This window comes from Acyrthosiphon pisum, chromosome A3 (assembly GCF_005508785.2).
Source record: "Acyrthosiphon pisum isolate AL4f chromosome A3, pea_aphid_22Mar2018_4r6ur, whole genome shotgun sequence".
Taxonomy (NCBI): Eukaryota; Metazoa; Arthropoda; class Insecta; order Hemiptera; family Aphididae; genus Acyrthosiphon; species Acyrthosiphon pisum.
Genome location: NC_042496.1, coordinates 7014527 through 7036983, shown reverse-complemented (window position 1 = coordinate 7036983; position 22457 = coordinate 7014527). Strand labels below are relative to the sequence as shown.

General features: G+C 29.8%; 3 protein-coding genes across 3 annotated transcripts in view; 2 read left to right on the top strand and 1 right to left on the bottom strand.

The window, feature by feature from the left end:
- Nucleotides 1-22457, top strand: part of LOC100162065 (rap guanine nucleotide exchange factor 4) — a 262441-nt gene that overhangs the window by 99163 nt on the left and 140821 nt on the right. The gene's annotated exons all lie outside the window — the stretch shown is intronic.
- On the top strand, nt 1660-6460 carry LOC107884418 (glucose dehydrogenase [FAD, quinone]-like). Its single transcript, XM_016806419.2, has 3 exons — nt 1660-2450; nt 2919-3234; nt 5758-6460. The coding sequence occupies exons 1-3, from the start codon at nt 1713-1715 to the stop codon at nt 6438-6440; spliced, it is 1737 nt and encodes a 578-aa protein (XP_016661908.1). The 5' UTR covers nt 1660-1712; the 3' UTR covers nt 6441-6460.
- LOC100168173 (integrator complex subunit 13) lies at nt 8017-12951 on the bottom strand. Its single transcript, XM_001944368.5, has 2 exons — nt 12217-12951; nt 8017-9674 (listed from the first exon to the last, which is right to left on the bottom strand). The coding sequence occupies exons 1-2, from the start codon at nt 12690-12692 to the stop codon at nt 8120-8122; spliced, it is 2031 nt and encodes a 676-aa protein (XP_001944403.2). The 5' UTR covers nt 12693-12951; the 3' UTR covers nt 8017-8119.

Genomic DNA, 22457 nt, shown 5'->3' with positions numbered 1-22457 from the left:
TTGCTATTGCACATAAAATGACGTGCGCTCAATTTTAAGCCCTGCAATAAATAATAGCTTACATTAATAAAACTATTGCAAACTTGGATATCCCCTTGTCATCGCTACCTAGTTGATAATGGTGTATTCATGTATACGTGTATTATCATTAGAAATTGTATATCAATAATAATTATTAGTTAACTACCATAAAGTTTTAGATAGGAGCTTGGGTAAAACGCAACTATCTGGTAGTATACGTCAGCTGGCTGTGTATTAAGTACTAATAACAAGTGAAAAATGGTAAGTTCTAATATAGCAATATGTATCACTAAAGAAACAGTGTAGTACGTGGGTATTTGCTAATAATTAGTCAAGTCAATAAAAATGTTACTATCATTATACATTTATAATAAATCTCAACTATTGAAAAAACAAGTTTATTTAAAAAAAATATTTATCAAAGTTCATTTCTACGCATAGTAGATAAGTAGGTACCTACCTAACTTATTGATTAACTGCCTTATGTATTTTTATAATAATATATTATAGTATAAAATCAGACTTTCTAGTGTTTCAGTAAGTTCCTGTTTAAAGAGATGAATGTAACTATGTAAACTAACTATGCCTAAGTAGTAGGTAAGTGGTTTCAAAAATATTGATTCTCAAAATTATAACAGTAAAGAAACCGTTTTTATTTCAAACAGTTTTATACACAAACATAACCGCTGATTTGCATAAAAACCAGTCCTCCAAAATAAATATTTCACGCATTTTTAATTTTACAAAAATTTAAATTGGTATTTCACAACAATTTAAAACATTACTTAAAACAACATAAAAACTTAGAATTTAGTTATTTTTTTATCTTTAAAATACTATTTATTATAAATGTTAATATATCTCAATAATAGCCTATATTGAGAAATATAAACACCTACTTTCAGTTTACATAGTTTTCACAAATATATTTCGTGGTTATATGTTTCGTTGGAAAAATAGTATATATTTTACAAGACATTATATTATAGCACCTGGTATATTAGGTGGGTATATAAATTTAAAGGAGGACGAAAAGCGATCGAGCGAGACAACTCGTGGAATTGTGGATGAAGCTTAACCTATCGCTATATCACGATGCTGTTAGAGTGGCCAACTCTGAGTTATTGGTAACGCGACCTAGACTCTTCATCCTTCCAGGCTTCTCCTATGGCACCATGGGGGTGGAACGATAATCACGTTAGTTCACACACGAAATGCATGAGTGGTAGGCTCCGGGTGGATTGGGAAAATGGGATGTGATAACGAGGTTTTTCGTTGTTGAGCGGGGAGGGGGGGAGAGGTGATGAGCTCTAGTCTGGCCACGAAGCTCCCACATTCCCTTATTGTTCCGTCTACCATCCTCCGATATTTGAAATACATGTAAAAATTGTTGATAGCTACTATATTGCACATAATATGATTAGTAATTTTGTAACTTTAACATAGTAGGTAAACGATGCAGCCGGGGCATTAGGAAGTATTATAATAACGCCAGTCCTCACTTCAATGGCGATAATACAGGAAAAAAGTGGGTACATAAAGAGAAGATTTTGACCTACAGAAAACAGCATTCCTTAAGGTTTCGATACTGACATTGTGTACTTATTTAGTAGGTTCCAATGTTGCATCATGATCATTGATCAAGTATTCAAGTACACTTATTCAGTATACACATTTACACTTATTTAGTCATGAAAATTAATCTTAAAATATTCGTATTTTTTCTATTATTTACATCATCAATATTTGCACAATTATACCAGTCAAATTATGGCCTGTATCAGCAGCAAGGAATTCCTTTCAGGGAAAACAATTTTTTAGGTACAAGGCCTATATTGCGTGAGTATGATTTTATTGTCGTCGGAGCTGGTACTGGAGGCTGTGTTGTCGCAAATCGTTTATCTGAAAATCTAAATTGGTCAGTACTAGTACTAGAAGCAGGAAAAGACGAAACTGTGTACACAGATGTACCGGCAGTAGCATCGTTTTTAGAATCATCGGAGTACAGTTGGGGATACACCGCAGAGCCAGTTAAAAATGGTTGTTTTGGTTTTAAAAATAATCGCTGTCCTTGGCCAAAAGGAAAAGGCATGGGTGGATCATCGATAATAAATGATATGTATTACCAGAGAGGGAAAAGAGAAGATTATGATATAATTGCAGGGCTGGGAAATGATGGCTGGGCTTACAGTGATGTATTGCCTTATTTTTTGAAATCTGAAAACAATTCTATACCGGAATATCAAAACTCACCGTTTCATTCACATAAAGGAAATCTACACGTCGAACGAGTTAGATATCATTCACCGCTCGTTGATAAATTTATAGAAGCCGGTGGCGAATTAGGATTAAAAGTAAATATCGATTATACAGTTAACCCAGAGTATGGAGCATCGCGTTTACAAGCCACAACAATAAATGGACGCAGAGTAAATATATTCATAATATGCATACCTATACCTAACTGTAATTTAACAAATAAATATTAGTATTGTATTTTTACCCAACCATTTGAACATGAACAGTTCATTTATTTACCAAACCAACTTTTGTCCTTGCGTCTATATTTTGTATTCTTGGTATATTTTATTTACTTATCATACACATATTTTCTACTTAAATATATTAAATATAATTTACAATGTTTGGCAATACCTATTGGTAAATATTTTGGTTTTGGTTTTTCACAAATTATAGAAATTAGGAATTTAAAAAATTTTAGAAATCTTAAGATTTAACGTAATTTATTTGCGATTAAAAAAAGTTGTCTGCTGAATAAAGAATCTTGTCTTTACTATGCATTTTGAAAGAAAAAACGATTTCTATTAGTGCTGTTTGTTTATATTACAATATAATTAACTACCTAACATCAGCTAAATAAATATTTTGTTTGATAGGTGAGCGCGTCTAAAGCCTTTGTCCGTCCAGTCAAAGATCGTCAAAATCTCCATGTGGCAATATTCAGCCAAGTAACAAAAATACTTATTAATCCAAAAACTAAATTAGCAACCGGAGTTGAATTCGTAAAAAGAGACAAAAATAGAACAGTATATGCTAAAAAAGAGATCATTTTGGCTGCTGGGCCAATAAATTCACCTCAATTACTAATGTTATCAGGAATTGGACCAAAAGACCACTTAAAAAATCATGGAATACCAGTAATTCAAGATTTACAGGTGGGACAACATTTACAAGATCACTATGGAACAGTTGGTATATTTACTTTAAACAATTAAATATCTAGATATAATAATTCTAGTTTTCTACCTTCTTATTAAAATTTAAAACTTAAATATTATTTTTTTATTTAACTTTAATTTGTGTATTTAGTATTTACTATTAAATACGATATTTAAAGTTAAAACTATTTGATAAGCTCTTAATAAGTTCTACACAGCGAATAGTCACTAATGTTTTTTTTGTGCAATCAAATATTGCTTACCTATTTACAATCTATATGCAATGATAATACAAGAAGTACCTAATACCTACATATAAAATAAGATATAATATTTGGATATTTTAAGTGAATGTCCATTGAAACTACTTAAAATACCTACTAACTTATTCATTTATTTGGTTAGGAAGGATAGGTTTAATCATTAGAAAGGAACCTGCAGGGTCGTTTACTTTTAATCCGCGCGAAAAGTTGGATTGCCAGGGAGAGTGGACAGTGGCGGGAGGGCGATTGTACCTAAACTCCATCAGAATACCGGTTAGAAAAAGAGGCAATGAAAGGATCTAATGTAAACTCCGTCAGTTTTATCTTCATACCTTTAATGGGTATATGGAAACTCCGCCAGTGTTAAGGCCTTCCCACATTAAATATGTAGACATCATTGGCGATGACATGTATGGCATGGGTAATGGGTATGTACCTGCGTTGAAATTGCTAAAACTGATATTAGAGTAAGTTTGATATATCGAATCGATCATTTATTATTAATAATATAAATATAAATTTATCTTCGTACATCTGAAAAACAGTATTTTCAATGATGATATCTATGTACTTTGACGAATATAAAATCTTTCGTAGGTAGTGTTCTCAGATGACCGTTTCTATTATAGTGTTTATATTATTTTTTGATTATCATTTGTATTTTGATAATTTTAGTATCTAACGAAATATGCACGAAATGAAAAAATGTACTGACCTGTATAAAGGCAATTTATTGGTTTTCATTTGTGGGCTAAACAAAGTGCAAATTTAAATTGAAAAAATATGTATTAGAGAATGCTATAATTAGCTATAATAAGTAATAATGGATTTATATCAGACTTAATAATATTATATTAATTTTATAATGTTACGTAATTTTTTCACTGGCGGAATTTACATAAACTTAATTTTACCCGTTTTTTCACTGGCGGAGTTTACAATAAATGTAAAGGTACCTATGCTGGAGCTTGTGTGCACCCTAGCCGACGAGACTATGATCTAAGGAAGAAAGTTTGGATATATGTGGGTTAGGACTATCCGTCATGTATTTATGATAATTATAACTGCTAAGGCACGGATCTAGTAGCATTTTCAAATTTTCATCTATGCTGTTCTAATTTATAGGTAAGTCAGTTTTAAATGCGTTTCATGTAAGCATGAATTAAAATCTAAAATTGTTGTGTGCAATTTTTGGATTTTTTTCAATTCTATTGAAATTTTGTCAAACTTAAGTAGGTACCTACTCACTATTATACCTAACTATTTTTCAATTTAGTTAACGTAGGTAATTTTACTTTGGTTTTTAATTATTGGTACAAAATTGAAGAACTTTTGAATATTAAAATTGAAGACAAACACTTAGAGTACCTACCTATAATTAAATCAAGTATGTTTATATGGTAGTAGTAGTTTACATTGTTAAGGGGATTTGATATCTTATTTTTCTGCCTGTGTCTAACACACGCGCGGCATAGGATTTTAGACGTGTTATTTGACAAACATACCATTTGATCTAATAAAGCAATAATAATTCTAAAAGATTTGAATTTTTTGTCAAGTCTACTTCAAATTTACTTTTCCACATTTTTGATTTTTTGAGTTTACCTTTCTCCAAAAATTGAAATATGAAAATTTTTTAGTTACTCTTTTTAATATAACTTTTTTAGGAATTTGAGAAATCTAGGAATTTGGGGAGATAGTATAAAAAGTAGATTTGACGAAAAATTAAAATCTGTTTTCAGAATTCTTATCACTTCATGAGATCAATTAGTAATAGTTAGTATATCAATTAGTATAGGCACGTTTGCAAAGAACACGTCTAAATCCTGTGTCACGCATGTGTTGGACAAAGATCACGGTATCAAAGCCACTTAAGATAAATTAATGTAAAATAATATATTCTTTTTTTGTTGTTGTTGAATTTCAATATTAGGTATTTAAGTAAAATGCATGTTTTAATAAATCCATCTCACACATGAATAATAAAATATTAAAATAATAATTAATAGTATTCAATCACTGCTGTAGTTACCTGTACGATATACCCAACTATAATATAAGTTATAACTTATCTAACGTATATTTAAATATAACAAAATAGATATAATAATATATACCTAGGTGCGTTCGGGACTAGGACCTGACTACCCGAGGCTTGAAGCTAATAAGCTATAAGTAGGTACTTACACATTACACATAAACATTAAACACATTGTTTATTATAACCAATTATCGGGAAAACAAGTACCTACCAAATCCTAATATTTTGTAATACAGATTGTATTATTTTTTAGCTTTGGAATTCATAGTAAATCAAACAAGCCCAGTAATCAATCAACAATCCATATCTGATCCTCGTTTATTTGAAGAATGGTTTAAGTATGGCCAAGGACCACTTACAGTACCAAGGGGAGTGGACGGCTTAGCTTATGTAAGGGCACCATCAGGTAGAGGACTTGAATTAATTTTTGGTCCTCTGTCAGATAAACCAAACGTATTTATAATGGCTACTGTGTTGTTACAACCAGACGCTCGCGGAAGCGTAACTTTGAAAAACAGTAACCCACTGAATCCACCCATTATGTCTTATAACTATTATGACAGCAATACTGATCTAGAAGACAATATTTATGCGCTTAAATATGCAGTGAAGTTAGTAGAGGAAACACAGGCGTTTAAAGATGTCACCGCTAAACTGGATCCTGTACCATATCCGAAATGCGATCGTATACCATTTCGATCCGATGATTATTGGGCTTGTTTATCAAAACATTTGACGCACACTTATCATCACCAATGCGGTACATGCCGGATGGGAGACGTCGTCAACAATAAATTACAAGTATTTGGAGTTCGAGGGCTAAGAGTAGTGGACTCATCAATATTTCCACATATACCCCACGCACATCTTTATGCTCCGACTTTAATGGTTGGTGAAAAGGGAGCCGATATGATTCGAAGTCATTGGTCAAAGTGATTTATGAATCATATTGTTTATAATATTTATTAATTTATAATAAAATGTAATAAATTACATACATTTTTATCATAATGTATAAACTTAAAAAAAAAACAAACTTTAATTATAAAAGTTTTATCGCTTCTAAAATATGCATTTGTCATTGATGTTACATTTTTACTCACCGGCCACTTTCAAAAGTAATAAATAATAACATATAATAAAAAATCATTCATGTAACCGGAAAAGTAATTCTCTGTTATTGTTTTAAACATTGAAAGTATCTAACACATTACACAAAAGTACAAGACTGACATAAATTAGCTATAGAGTTTAATAAATTTTTATTCTTGTTTAGTTCTGTACTTGTATAGTACCTATATCTATTGCCACATATTTATTTTTTTCAGAAAATAGGGCCAATTTGGAATGATGCAATAGCAGTAAATTATTTTAGATAAATTTAAGTTTTTATTTATTTATAATTTTTACCCCAAATTACATAATTTAGAATTGAGTGTTCTTTTTAAAATGTTGAGTATTCTCGATAATAGTTTTTCTTAATTTTATTGACACCTCAAAATTAATATTCTTTGAAGTTAAACATACACAATGTAAATCCATTGTGTTGCTAAAAACATTATTTTATTTAATATGTTGTTCATTTTTAATTAAGTAAATTCATATATTTTTTTAATTCAATGTAAATTTAATGGTTTTCATAGGTTTATATTGATTGTTTATTACTTTTTTCAAAAATCCATTAATTTTTTATTAGGTATGAAGATCTGGGTCATTAGCCTACAATTATATTTACATTAATATGGCTATTTGCTTAGCTTAATAATTATAGTGATTACATTTTTTTTTCAATGTTACTTACATGTTAACATGTTATCTTAACTTATCTTATATTAAATGGTATCCATACCGATAGTTTTGAAAAATTTGTATATTGAGTGGGTGTTGTGATCCCCAATTGCTTCTTGCATAGTTGAAGAATGTTTGATGATGGTTCTTGCGTAGGCGTATTGGGAAATCTAGGACTTTTACTGCGAGGGGTTCGTCATATTGGATTTAGTAGGGTTGTTCTTCATGTTATATCGCATGAATATTAGTGAGGTAGGTATGTCATTATGTTGCTCATTCTGGTTCTTGCGGTTAATATGTCTGCACAATGAGAGGTATTACAATTTATAGTTGGTAAGCCATTTGTATATTCTATTTTTTATTTCTTTAAGCTTATTAGTAATTGGTATTGTATCCCCAGATGTTTGCCATATCATAGTGATTTATATATTTTTTTATAATTTTTGTATCGGTGTGCAGGAGAACAGTTATACATTGAATCTTATCAATGTAGGAAAAGTGATTGCCTCATTTAATGAAGCAATCATATAAGCAAATTTTGCTTATGAGCCCATTAACTGTTTTAATGATATGTTGCCATTTATTTAGATTAAAGTTAGGAAGCCGTGTTGTTTTGAATACAGTTTGAGAACTATTCAATTTGACTACAATTTTGGGATAAAATAATAGTGATATTATGATAGCAACAATAATCAACAAGCTATAAGTAAAAAATAAAAATATCTTACAGTACAAAATGTTTTATAATAATTTTAATAGGTATTAAAATATTATTCTATTTGAGTCAGGAAAAATGTGTTTCAATACAGATAAAATTACAAACAATTTTATTTAGCACCCTTAGCATCTGTGTCGTCGTCTATATGTTGATAAAGTTTTGCAAATAAATTACCATTTCTCTTTTGAATAGATTTTAATCTACCAGCAAATTGTGGTCGTGAAGGAGGGTTAACTCTACGATTGTCCTGATCCTGAACTATTTGCAAATACATAACACTGTTTGGATCTGCAGCAACAGCTTTATGAGCTATATTATGTTTTATTCCTGTCTGTTGAGTTAATGGCGGAGACATAGGCGAATCTGTAGTAGCTCGTATTACACTTGGTCTGTCGGCTAAAGATTTTTTGAAACGCATTAAAGTTTTCTCAATGATTTTTTCTTCATCAAGTTTACCACGACATTCAAATAAACATTGCAACACTTTACAATGATTCTCAGTGTATAAGTTTGATTTTAAGAATGTTTCCAACTCTGCCCACATAGACTTGTATTGGTCATCTTTTTTCATAATTTTTCGTGGATTTGATAGACTGGGTGTAATGAGGTGTTCATTCTTTGATTCAGCAGCCATCAAAGAATAAATACATTGTTTGCAATTCATTACTTCCTGATCACTAATGTTATCTTTAACCATTAATGACAACATTGGTTCAGTGTATTGTTTCAAATTAAAAATTATAGTTGATGATGTAATTAATGGCCAATATGCAGTTTGTTTTTTCAATTTTTCTTTTGCATCGTCAATATAGTTTTTATCTTCTGTTTGTTTTCTTTTTGTTGGTTGCAGTAAATTTAACTTCATAAAAGTACCAAAATCAGCTACTCTGTACTGAGTTACTTTACCTCCAGGGCCTTCACTGATGGCTGGTGGATCTTCAAGTACTGTGCGACCAGACGATACTGTGTGTATATATATTTCACCATTATATGATTTTAAAACATGTGACATGCTTTTACCACCACCTTGTTTAATCATCTCGAGTAAAACTGATCGACCATTCAATAAAAACGTTATTAAACAAGCGCTCGGTCTACTGTTTATATCAACTGGAGTGATTCTATGTAGCGTCGTACAACTGTGAATATCTGGCAAATTGTTATTTGCCCTAGGCGTACACCATTTTAATTTAATTGTCTCATAGTCCGCTCCTTCTTTTTTTGCAACCACTGCTTTGGCATCAGCTACATTTGCATTTAAAATAGTTGTATGTGCAGTAGCTGCATGGTATATTTCTACATCATAATTTGCTGATGAACTGGCATTTTGTTCTTCCTTCATAGGAATACCGGTAACTGTTGTACTAGCTAGATTGTAGTGTTTTAATAAAAGATTTGATATCTTAATACCAATTTTGGATGCAGGAATTGAATGCACTTCCAAATCTAGCATTGGTGATATGGGATGAGGTGGCCGATCAGTGACTTCACATGTTATGGAATCCGGATAAGTGTTAATTATAACTAAGTGACAGTGATTAATAGACATTGAATTAGGTTGAGATACATATTTGTTGCTTTTGATAATTTCATTATGAAACATGGACATGAGATTATCTATTGATGGGTTGTCCCTGGCTGATGTGATAATAACTGTTCTGCATCTGAAATTTGACAAAATAATATTTAATAAGCATCATGAGTATAACTCAATTGATATTACTTATTACAATAATAATTATTCTTAAAAACTTTTTGATTATTTAAAAAAAATGAATGAACATTTTTAGCAATTTATTAACTGTGTCTAACCCAGAGTTTAACCACTGTTCAAATGATTTTTGTATTATGTAATTCTTGAGGTACTATATATTATTAAATTAAAAATGGCAAATGAAACATTATATTTAATCAATCTGAATCATTCCTCTGTATTAGAATTTTCTCAACTAGCTAAATATTAGGGGGGCTGAAGCCACAGAAATAAATTACGCTAATATTTGAGCTATGGAGGGCTTTGCACTCCATACCACAGAAAAAAAATTACTTCAAATAAAAACAAGCATTACATAATATAACCCAAGGACGGATCCAGACCAAGATAACAGGGGGAGAGGAGATTTTAAAGGGTACACTGCACACATTATATAGATAAAATTAAAAATATTAATTTTGATATAGGCTAGTCCTTTTTAAAGTATTTATTTAAGTACATACATATTATGTTACTTTTCAGTCTCGTACAGAATAATTAAATTAATTAAACAAATCTCTATTTGAGGGGTGGAAATCCAAAATGTACTAACGCCAAAATTGACAAAATCAAGTAGGTATCATTACTTATTATAAAAATATCGATACATCGATTGGCGTCTTCAGAATAGATCAAAGCGTACTATTTCCTGATCAAATCTGCAATTCAAAATGACTGGTTAATCCAAAACAAACCTTTTCCATACATAAAAATTATATTTAGAAAATCAAAACGTACTTTTTCCAGTTTTACGCCAAAACATACTATTGCCCATGTTGAAAGAATAGGAACAAATCATTAACTAGGTATATCAAAACAAACTATTTCCAAAATATCCTTTTTTTTATGTTATGTCAAAACATACTTTTACCTTTCTTGTACGTATATTTATATATAGGGAAGTAAAAATGTTATTCCAAAATGTACTAAAATTTAATTTTAAAAAAGTTTTAAATTAAATTAAAAATATAACTCTAGGATATTTAACACATTTGAATCGTTTTAAATATAAATAGTACGTTATAAAATAATCTTAAAAAAAAAACCCTTTTTTCAAATTGATTTGTCTGGTTGTAAATGGTTTGTTTCTATTAGAAATGTTAAGATATAGAGAATCGATTCTCCTGAAAAATCAGTATTTGGGCAATAGTACGTTTTGGATTTTTACCCCTCATTTACTCTTGAAGTAATCACGTCAAAAAATTAAGTTTGGGATGGCAACAAGGGGGGGGGGGGGGGTGATAACCCCTTCTGGATCCGCCTTTGAATTATAACCACACTATATTAAAAAATCACATGGATTATAATTTACAGGTTAAGATATTTTCTTCTATTTTTATTGTTGACTAAAAAATTTTCTAATACAGTAACATTAAATTTCTTTCTATGCTTCAGACTTAAGAGGACGTGGCACTCGCATGTGTTGTCTCCACCTTACGAGTGTGTAACATGGCAAATTTTAGGCTTGGCAGATCATATTTAGCCCAGGTAGTTTAAAAATTAGAGTTTATAGAGGTATAATAATATTGTATTGACCTCTTATACAATTTAAATGTAGGTAAGATTATTATCTAGGCTATATCATAGGATTTTTATTATATTTTAATTTTAAAGCGAGTTATGAGTATCTTAGGTAAGATGTACCAATTTACAATTTTACTATTCTTTTTTCATTAATGTTTCATACTTTCATTTAAACACAAACACAATTCATCCACAGTGAATCCTGAAACACCGGCACAATCGATCATTTATTTATTTAGTCGGAATATTGGGTGGTGACCGCCACAATGCCGCTGCCGCATTATATTTATTTGATAACAATATTATTATTAATTATGTATTACAAAATTAACTATAATATTTTATATTTATACAATAATTGACTTTTGAATAATTCTCTACATAACTCATATTCCAGCTCATATTGCATAGGATGTATTTCAATATTTCATGCTTAAATTATTATTAAATCTTAAATAGGTAATCAAACCATTTTTGGGGGTCTAAGCCCCTCTAGTGGCTCCAATGTGTATTAATTGTCTAGACATGGGATAATTTTTTATATAGCTATAATAATAGTTTTTAACACATATTTAAAGATTTATATTTAGGTACAAAAATAATGGTGAATTTGTAATAAATAATATAATATTAAACAATTATTCCTAACAATCCTAACATAACCATCCTTTGGAATTTGGAAAATTTTGTTTAAGAACCTTTAAACTTTAAATTCAAAATAATTATTACTGTACATAGAATGTAACAAAATAGTTATAACCCTAGCACTGAAAGAGTTTCTGATATGGCCATAAGAACTTAATTAATTTAAAAAAAAACTCAGACAAAATATGTGTTATGCCTGTAAAATAAATGAACTGATTACTGTACTTTATACAGTTATCTATATGTAAAATTATAATTTAAAATAACTAGGTAAAACAAATTACTTGTTTTGAACTTCAATATTATTTTTCTTAGCCGCCTGATCCATTTGCGCTGTAGTACATTCAATCATCGCTTCGGCTGCAGTACGAAATCCGTACACTACACTGTAGTCTCGATTTGGATTTGGTACAAGTTTTGCGGGTGGCCCTAAAGATGATAAATGATGCAGCATATAGTTAACATTTTGTTGACTAGATGACCAATTATTCAAAGTGCGAGATTGCATGTCACTACTAATAACACGTATAAGTTTTCCTTCTGGAAATAGATCCCAGACGATACGGCAGTATTCGAGTACAGCTTCAATGCTACACGTCCACATTGATTTGAATATGGGTGCGGGTGGTATCCCTCCAGATGGCCGTTTAGTGAAGTCCATTTTGATATGCGAGTTACTAGCCAATCCGAAGTATGGAGTGTGGTCCACCACAAATGTGGTTTTATGATTTGCTGGAAAAAGTTGATCCATTAGGCTCATATTTATGCAATAAAAATATTTTTTAGATAATTTAACGTTAATTTTATTTTCCTAAACTAGGATCCAAAATCCAAATGAATGTACATCGGCTACATCGCCATTCGTATTAAAAAAACGGATATCTCTGTACTAAAACAATAAAAGATCACTACAAGGTATTTTATTAGTTAGGCACTACTGCACTGGGCAGGTAGTAAGTACTAAGTATTTTTGAAATTTATTTCTAACTGTGCACTGTATATCTAGGCATCTAGCGTGTGGTGTTTACTGTCAATCAGTTGTACTCAACAACTATTCTGATGTAGATAAGTAGATTTGTTATCTGTTATCACGAATCCTGCCGGGATATTTTGAAATCACAGGCGTATATTATACAACAACTAGATATGTGTACCCGAATTCTTCATATTAATGACGCTGGATCACGATTATAAACATAAAATTAAAACTATAATAAAATTATAAAATTTCTTTATAATCGTGCGCTGGATAAAGCCAAGGTTTAAAGCAAGGTGGATTAATAAATTAATAAATTACTAAATCCACCTTGTTGTGGTGTTAACCGTTAACGTGTGAACTATTAGTTCCTTATTCTCCCGGTAAACACACCAATCCTATAAAGCGCTAGTAGTCTAGCCGCAGCGTGAGAAGATGCGAGTCACTTATCACAAGTTCGTTTCGTATCCTGTATAATATCTTAATTCGTGGAATTAACTATTGAGTACAACAAATTGGTAATTGTTATTGTTGTGGTTTGAAATGATAACTAATATTATAAATAGAAACAAGTTTGTTTTTTACATAGATTTTAAATAATCTTTAAAAAAGATTATTTAAAATCCCTGGTTTCTTATTCAACGAAAATGATAACTGATAAACGACGATGATAACAAGGTATCCTTGCGATAAACCGATTATATATCGATTAACCGATACTATCGATTGACTGCTAATATAGACTAATCGATAGTATCGATTACTAAATACAATTAATCGATACTATCGCATAGCCCTACAGTAATAAGTATTAACCCACAAAATTAGGTACCTGAAATGTTCACCAAATGTTTTAATTTATTATTTTCTATAAAAGAAAATTTCAAACTTTCAAAATATTTTGACTTATATTGGTCTGTTAATAGAAATTATCATTTTTTAAAAAGTTTTTTTGCTACAAATGTCAATGCGTTTATATACTTACTTATCTAGACACCTACTTTACAGCAGATCAGTACCCACTGGCCACCTGTCCACTTTTTTATACATAATATTACTTATTAGTGTGGGGCACTACCTTGTGGTTTATCTTAAAAATTATGAATATATATCACCCTCCCCCCAATGAAATTTCTGTCTACACTACTGAGTTCGAGTATATCATTGTAATAATAGATGTGTTAGATTTGAGTTCTATATGACAAATCATTGCATACGAAAAAAAGATTTTGGGCGGAGATGGTGCGTGTCATCTTAGCATAGGTTCTTGTATTATAATTATAAAAAATGTGATAATTAATAACAAAATTAATAAAAATCAAAAATATCTCATGCCTATAAATAGTGTAACTTTCCAGTAAACTTTTTTTTTTGTTAAATGTAAAAACATTTGTGAGGAATCTTCTATTCAAATATCTAATGTTAAATATGAAAAGAAAAACTTTATGAATTTCTAACTGAAAAATAATTTGCAAATGTTCGAGATTTTGATGAATTTGGTCAAAAATTAAACTTCAAATTTTTTTTTTTTTTTTCTATATTTGTTCAATGAAACGACCTCAAGGTATAAATAATTATGTAGTTATGATAAATTTATTGGTAAATACTATTGTATGAATATACACTCAGAGTTTGATATTCATTTGGATTTTACACGGTTTTAACTTTAAAACATGCTTTATTCGTTTTAAAAATTGACACGTTATCTACTAAGATTTAAATTTAAAATTTTAGATTCTGAGTATGAAACGATGAATGTATTGATTTTACAATGATGTGTTTTATTATTTTTTATTTTTTTATTTTTGTGTCTGCCATCACTCATCACGGTTTGGGGCAGTAAAATTGCTTTGATTTTCTTCAACAGTATCTTGTGCGATGGAAAAGTGAATCTAGTTGGTGCATTGGAAAGTCAAATTTTAAAATTCCTAATAGTTTTCAAAAGCGCAGGGAAAAACAACATACAAATTAATGAAAAACGGGAATTTTTACGCAAAAACAGTTTTCCACAAAATTACTGGTCGTTTATATTTGTATTTTCTATACACGATAACATTTTCAAAATATTTTGATTTGTTTTGAACTGTTGAGGAACATTTTCTGTTTCCAATTTTATTAGTCTTTTTTCCTATAAATGTCAATCTTTATTTGTTAGGTAAAAAATCTTGAAAATTTAATGCAAGACTCCTGAAATATTGTTTCAACAGCAGTTGAAAAATATTAAAAATACATAAGCACAATTTTTTTTTATAAGCATTTAAGGTTTAAATTTAAAATTTAATAATTATTTTGTTGTCAAAAATTTATAAAATGTTCAAATTTTATAGCTAAGGATTGAAAATTTAAAACAAGGTTCCACGTAAATAGGTAGGTTATATATAAATTACTCTGCTCACAATAATATATTCAAATATACTTAGTAATATCATACGCTGTCTGACCATCTTTGCTCAGAATCGTTTTTCACAATGATATTATATCATTGAATTCAAATTTAATGCTGTCCTTAACAGTGACCCACTTGTAACCTACTGTACAGCAGAGTGACACTCACTTACCCTTTTTTAGATTCACATTACATTAACAGTAGCCAGTAGGTATCTGAAAAAAATAATATTATATGGTTTTAATAATGGTGTACCGTAAGTCGTAACCTGCATAATATATCTACAAAGAAAGTAACGAAAATAAATGTAGAATTTCACAGAAATATTTTTTGTATTTAATTATAAGTTAAGCTAAAACGTTTTATACGTATACATATATATGGAGTTGCCTAAAGGTTCAAAGGAATTTTCGTATGAAAGAAACTTACCTGTATAGATTTCCTGTAATTATTGTGTTTTGTTGAATATTAATTTGTTTATGTACGTTACTACTAATACTTGAAAATTGAAATTCTCGTTGGTAGATTTATCACTTGGACCGACTTTTTTTTAACAAAAATCTTCTAGAAGGTAAAAAAAAAGGCTTCAAGGGCCACGGGTTGGACAACCTAGATTTATATCTACTATATATATATACACTATTATTATATTTAATTATAAATGCATTTATTTATATTTGCATGATTATTTATTTATTTATCGGTTGTATTATAATTTATAAATAATAATTTTTGTATCAATTAATTATTTGTGTGCATTAAATTAGTAATATAACAAACATTTAATTTTTATAAATTATTACACTTGTTTGTGTTTTTCTTGATTTAATAAAATTAAGTGAACATGTAACCACTGTGAAAGAATATTTTCACTTTAAAGCTTATTTAAATTAATTCTAAGCCAAAAAACTTTTTTGTAGGTTTTTATAGTCTTAGTTTCAAAACTAATAATTTATGGTTTTTAAATTTTGAGTTGAGCAAAAAATCTGTAAATATAAATTTAACTTAAGCTCTGGCATAAGCTTTATGCTTTTTTTGGAAATAGGTACTTAATAGTTTATTTTTAGCAGTAAAAGTGCTTAAAAACTTGAATATTCGTTGTTAACTTCTCCCTGCCATGAGTATCGTCAGTGGGGGGCTTCACTACTCAATACACCAAGTTATAAAATACTTAGCTTCAATTATGTTTCTTATAGGTACTATAAACATTTTTTTCTACACACTTCCATTTCGGTATTCTTATATCTGATTACAGATAAGTACTTGAGTCAATTCTGTATAGTCTTTGAAACCAAATCAAAATTGCATTTATATTAATTAATTTAAAAATTACTACCGATACTGATTAGCGTTCCGGTCTTCATCGGTTATCGGTCTTATTATCGGTTCATTTAATAATATCAAATTAGATTTATACTATTATATACAAATATGATAATTTATAAACAAATAATTCAACTTAACCGGCTGGCGACTACCGTATTAATAATAATATAAATATAATATAAAATATCCTAGGCTGACAACCGTCTCCGTTCAGAATCGCTTTTCGTATTCAAACATATTATATCATTGCATTCCAATTAAACACCAATCCATTGCAGTTACCCACTTGTATGTTGTAACCTACTGGCTAGTGTATACCAGAGTGATTTCCACTTACCCGCTTTTTTACTTTTTGTAACATATTATGGCACCATAGCGGGGCTACGTATTGAACATATAAACCAAGAAACTAATTAAGTACAGTATTTTTCGGGAAAATATTTGTTTGGAATGATAAGTTCCTGATTTATATAGCTCTCTCATATAGCTATAGCTTTTATAAAATATTTAAAATGTTAAAACTATGATTAAAAACTAGGTAGGTTGAGCATGGTATACCAGCTACCATTATACCCATAATATAATGTAATATATACCTACGGTCATGATATGAATTCATCAAGAATAAAACAAAAAGATTAAATTATTAAATAGTTTAAATCATGCAAGTGGTCAACATTTTTATATATTTCTTAGTATAGTGATTAACGGATCTTAACAATTTAGTTTACTTCGCCAGACGCCAGATAAACTCTCTTCTAAAAATGAATCAGACTTTCTCTTAGTATTTTTTCGTTTTTTGTTGCCCCATTATTACTTCACCCGATCCTCTCTGCATTCTGATTGTGAGCTCCACTTATAAGTTACAGTATCTACAAAGTTATATTTGTGTTTTACTGTCAAGTGATTAAAACGGCCGTCTTGTCGAGAACTGTTGTAAAATAGTCGACAGCAATCGTATATAATCGTTAATCCAACTCGTATAAGTACCTATGCTTACATATTATTGGTAATAACATATTTCCCGATCGATCAGGACACATGTTAGTTAGTTTAACGACATATTATTATTCTATCATTGCTGAGAGAAATAAATTACGGGCATTATCTAAACCTTTATTTTTCGTATATGTCATCACTGCATGGGTACTGTTTTCACATGGCTTAGCCCTACAATATCTAAACCTGTATGACGATTGACGGGAAACTAACCAGGAATAATTTCTGGGCGGGTGTCATGTAAACCAGAACCTAATATTTGAATGATATTATTAAAACTCAATCTAATCATTCTTTTAACATTTTTATTTATCTATATTAAAGTTCTTGAATGCATTGACTGGGATACTATATACTACATTACTATAAAACTGTGTTCGTTTATAAAAAAAAAACTGGTAGCCTGTAGGGGCAAGTTCCTCTTCTGTCTCCTTTGATCCGGCCTGTTATTTGTACCGATCAAACTAACTGACCTATAATATTTCTGAAAAAATCTGAATATCTCATGAAGTTTACTTGAGAACAACTTCCCCACTTTTTTAAATATTAACTTTTATCCTCCCCTACATTTTTACCACTGTGAGATTTTAAAGTTATAGAATTTAAAAAAACATTTTATTAAATACAATATATTGAACAAAAATAAATGCACGAAATAGGTGAGAAAGCCATTCCACATTTCGTGTGATAGTTACGCGTTATATGATATATATGTGCACTGTGTATTGTGCACTCGTCACTCATACAGTCATACGGCTCGTTTCAATGGTCCTCCATAATATTATACCATTTTAAAGTCCTTTTAATAGAAAAAAAAAACATTTTCGAACAAGTTCACTCAATATTGGTTACAAAAAATGATAAACGCAAATATTATACATTATTTTTTAATAAAATTAAGATTTTTAGAATTTTTAAGTATGACTATTCTATAAAAGTTTTAATAAGGTATATTATGAGCATATGAGTATATAATTAACATACTTTTGGCTTAGCAGTTAGCAATGTCATGCAATCATGTATCTAAGTATTTTTTCTAAATTTTTTTTTTAAATTTAACAAACCTCATGCATGTTAAGACTGTTAAATACATACCACTAGGGAGGTACGTTATACAGACCTAGTTTTGATACGTAGGTACCGAAGATTTAAAGACAAATATTATGTTAAAAACTTAAAAATGATCATAATAATGAACCAATTTCTGATTTTGAATAGTTTAGTTTTTAGTCGTTAATGGAACGCGACTGATCTGCAATCCGCACAAGGAATAACCTGCAATATAATATGGTCCGTAAAATCCGTGTTTGAGAACGTACTTCTGGTACCTACACACTAAATTTTATAAAAATAGAAATAATTTCTAAATACAAGTCGTGGAACTGTTGTTGTCACCCTAGGACGAGTAACTTATACAAAATCATTGTAATTCAAAAATGTAACCATCGAATTCCCTTTCGAATAACTGAGCCAATGAAATACAAGTAGGTAGGTGAGTAAAATTTTCGGTAGGCTGCAACTTATCGGGTTTTCACTTTTCTCCACTTCACAGACGAAAGAAGGGGGACCACCGTCCGCTGCGGTCGGGTCGCACGTGCAGTTACGTGGCGCGCCGCCGGCCGTTCAACAAGTAGAAACTTCCGCGCAATCCCTCGGCCACTGCGGCGCGCAGGGTGCACGGAATACCTCCGCGACGAGGGCACTACCGCAGTCGTAGTACTACGCGCGGCGCGATGTGTACAACCGCGGTTATCGTACTCGTCGTGTCACCGGTCGGTACCACCGGAACCGGCGATGATACAATAATATTGTGATTGTTGTTTTAGTGCAGTTACCCACCATCGTTTAACACCACGGAATATACACATTACCCGTGTATGGTGTATTTTTCAGGCGATGATAATAATAAAATATAATATGTTACGTTTTATTATTAACGTTTTTATTAAATGTATTGCATTTATCAACTGATACTATAATTCTTGTAACTCGAACGCGTGTGTAGAGCGTGAATTATAATCGCATCGTACATATTTTAAACTGCGAATTGTTACCTACGTAGTCTTCGTCGTCGTCGTCGTCGTCGTTGTTGGTGTTGTTGTTGTTGTTGTTGTTTATCCAATGGCAGCTACCGAATGGATCACGGCTATCGACAAAAGGTACTTTTCCCCACCTTCATACCTATATACGGCGCGTCCGATGATTATGATGTATAATATGTGTATAACATTAAACATATACATATGATAATATTATATTATGGGGCATGGGTTTTGGTTATGGGCATTAATTCTTACCTTATCCTTTTATAATATTATTACATTGTATTTATTATTTACTTGTACGTTTTACCAGAAACGTAGTTATATTTGAGTCTTGAGTGTATAAATGTATAGTTAAGGTATATATTAAATAGCTGAGGAGAATGTCAGTATCGATTAAACTATCTGTGTAATTTATAATTTACTAAACAGTTAGTCTTAAAAAGTTATACAATTTATTTTATTTCCATAGAACCGTGTAAGAACTATACGAATAGCTGAATAGGTTTTGCATTATCATATAGGTATTATAATTATCGTTTGAGCTTTTATCTGAAAATCTAATTTTTATGGATAGTTGTACTGCAGTTATTTAAAATTAGAGTTTATAATAGTGTTTTAACGTACTAGCAATGATGTGATTTTAAAATAAATGTACTACATACCTATTTCCTTGATTAACTCAACATTTTTTTTTGTTTAGTAGTTTTTAATAAAGTTTGTAAGACATAATTGTTTAAAAATGTTATAATAAGCATTGTTAAAACCATACACATACACATACACTTACAAATATTCTTATCCATAAGTTCAACAATTTTTATTTTAATTGGTATAGCCATTGGTATCAATGTCACAATGTATAGACAACATAGTTTTCAAATGAAATATTACCGAAACGAAATGTAATTTACAGATAATAAATTGTATAATATATAATGTGTAAATTGTTTATAGTATCTAATATATTTTACTAGCTTTACTGTCAGTTGATCATTGTAATTGTACAGTTACTATTAAAGCCTAATAAGTAAGTTACTGAATATTTTTGACAAATTAATCAATTGATCTATTAATATTTTCTGTCATTTTTCTTTGATTTATTGTAGTTTGCTTACATTTTTCATCAATAAAACGTTTTTATGAAGTACTATTTTGTTTCGTTTAGTAATTGCTGTTGTCTGTTCCTCAGTTGGTTACATTTGATTTCTTCTCTAGTTAAATATCAGGCATTTTCACCTTTTCAGTTCTTAGGATATTCTTAGAATCACAGTAATCTTTTCTTTTCTTTCTATTTTTTCATCTGTGTTTGTTTATTCTAACAAAACGTGAGTTTTTCATATTACACGGAATTTTCTATATTGTATCATCGCCTAAGATTTGTTCAAGTATTTTTTATGATTGTGTTCTCAAATCATATTACATTTTTAGTGAAGCAAGACTTTCATAGGTTTATAATTTAATAAAAAATACAAATTTTAAAAAAACTTGAAAATTGCAAAAATAGGTAAAATTTATAGTAAGTTTTACGTTTTTATTTTGTTATGATTGAAAAATTAAATAATTCATGATATTGATAATATCTTAAGAAAAATGTTAGCTTTAAATGTCTGAATGGTACAATGCTATTTAAAAATTCAAATTTAAACAAAATTAGTCTTTAAATTACTGTGGTTATTGTGTTTATTTTTTTTAATGCTTACATTTGCAGTTTTAATAAAAAATCAAAATTTAGAATATACGTGAACATTTACAGTTTTAAGAACATTAAACATAATAAACATCTGATATTGATTTTGTGTGTGTTAAAAATAATAAATAATGCTTTATTGGTAATTGGTATTTTACCACATATAACTATAGAAGTGCGCGTGTATCGTGCTTATAGTGTTCATAAATTGCATAAGCATTAAGCAGGATATAGTTTTTATAAAAATATAGGTTATAAACATATATTCATAGAGTAGCTACTAAAATATGTACCTATATTCAATTACTTTATTATACAGTTTTAACAGTATAGCTAGCCGTTAAAATTTTTCACGATAAAAAATAGTTTAAAACAATCGAACTAATAGGGATTAGGTACAGTTAAAACCTTACACCAGTTGGGTGTCTACTGCAGGGACTGGAACCGTATTGAAATTGATCGGTTTTGGACCGAAACCTTTTGAAAATCTTGGGACCGAAACCGGACCGGAACCCTTAAATACATTTTTTTAGGAACCGAAACCTATATTTTGATGTAGTGGTTTTTACTGTTTTTCGGTTTTTTTCAGTTCCAAAATCCAATAGATATTTTATCTATAGTGTAAGTAGGTAATAACTAATTATTAGTAATAATAAATAATTATAGAATTGTAGACCAATAAATTATAAAAGTTTATCAATGCTAAGAAATAAGAATATTATTATGTGTACAAGTACAACAGAATTTTCATAAAAGAAGTACCAAAAATCCAGATTATAATTTCCATGTAACCGATATCAATATTATTATTGAATCGCAATTCGCAATAGCTGATGTAGAATTTCTGAAAATAATAGCAATTTGGACATTTATAAGTGATTTAGAATTCAGAGTAAGTTGTCATTTAAATTATAAATTATAATTGTTACTAGTATGCCTGCATTGATAATATTAAATACCTAAACCCGAGGGGTAAACACCTTGGGGGTAATCAGTGTACATAAGGTGATGGTAATCATGGGTATTCATGGGTAATCATAGGTAATCTTTGTAGTAAATCATGAGTAATCATAGGTATAATCATTGAAATCAGTAATCTGGTGTAC

Bases quoted from the DNA above. Each gene is read 5' to 3' on its own strand.
- LOC107884418 (XM_016806419.2), top strand. From the start codon at position 1,713: ATGAAAATTAATCTTAAAATATTCGTATTTTTTCTATTATTTACATCA. The intron at 2,451-2,918 runs GTAAATATATTC...TTTGTTTGATAG, and splicing joins CAACAATAAATGGACGCAGA to GTGAGCGCGTCTAAAGCCTT. The intron at 3,235-5,757 runs GTATATTTACTT...ATTATTTTTTAG, and splicing joins AGATCACTATGGAACAGTTG to CTTTGGAATTCATAGTAAAT.
- LOC100168173 (XM_001944368.5), bottom strand. From the start codon at position 12,692: ATGAGCCTAATGGATCAACTTTTTCCAGCAAATCATAAAACCACATTT. The intron at 9,675-12,216 runs GTAATTTGTTTT...GTCAAATTTCAG, and splicing joins AATATTGAAGTTCAAAACAA to ATGCAGAACAGTTATTATCA.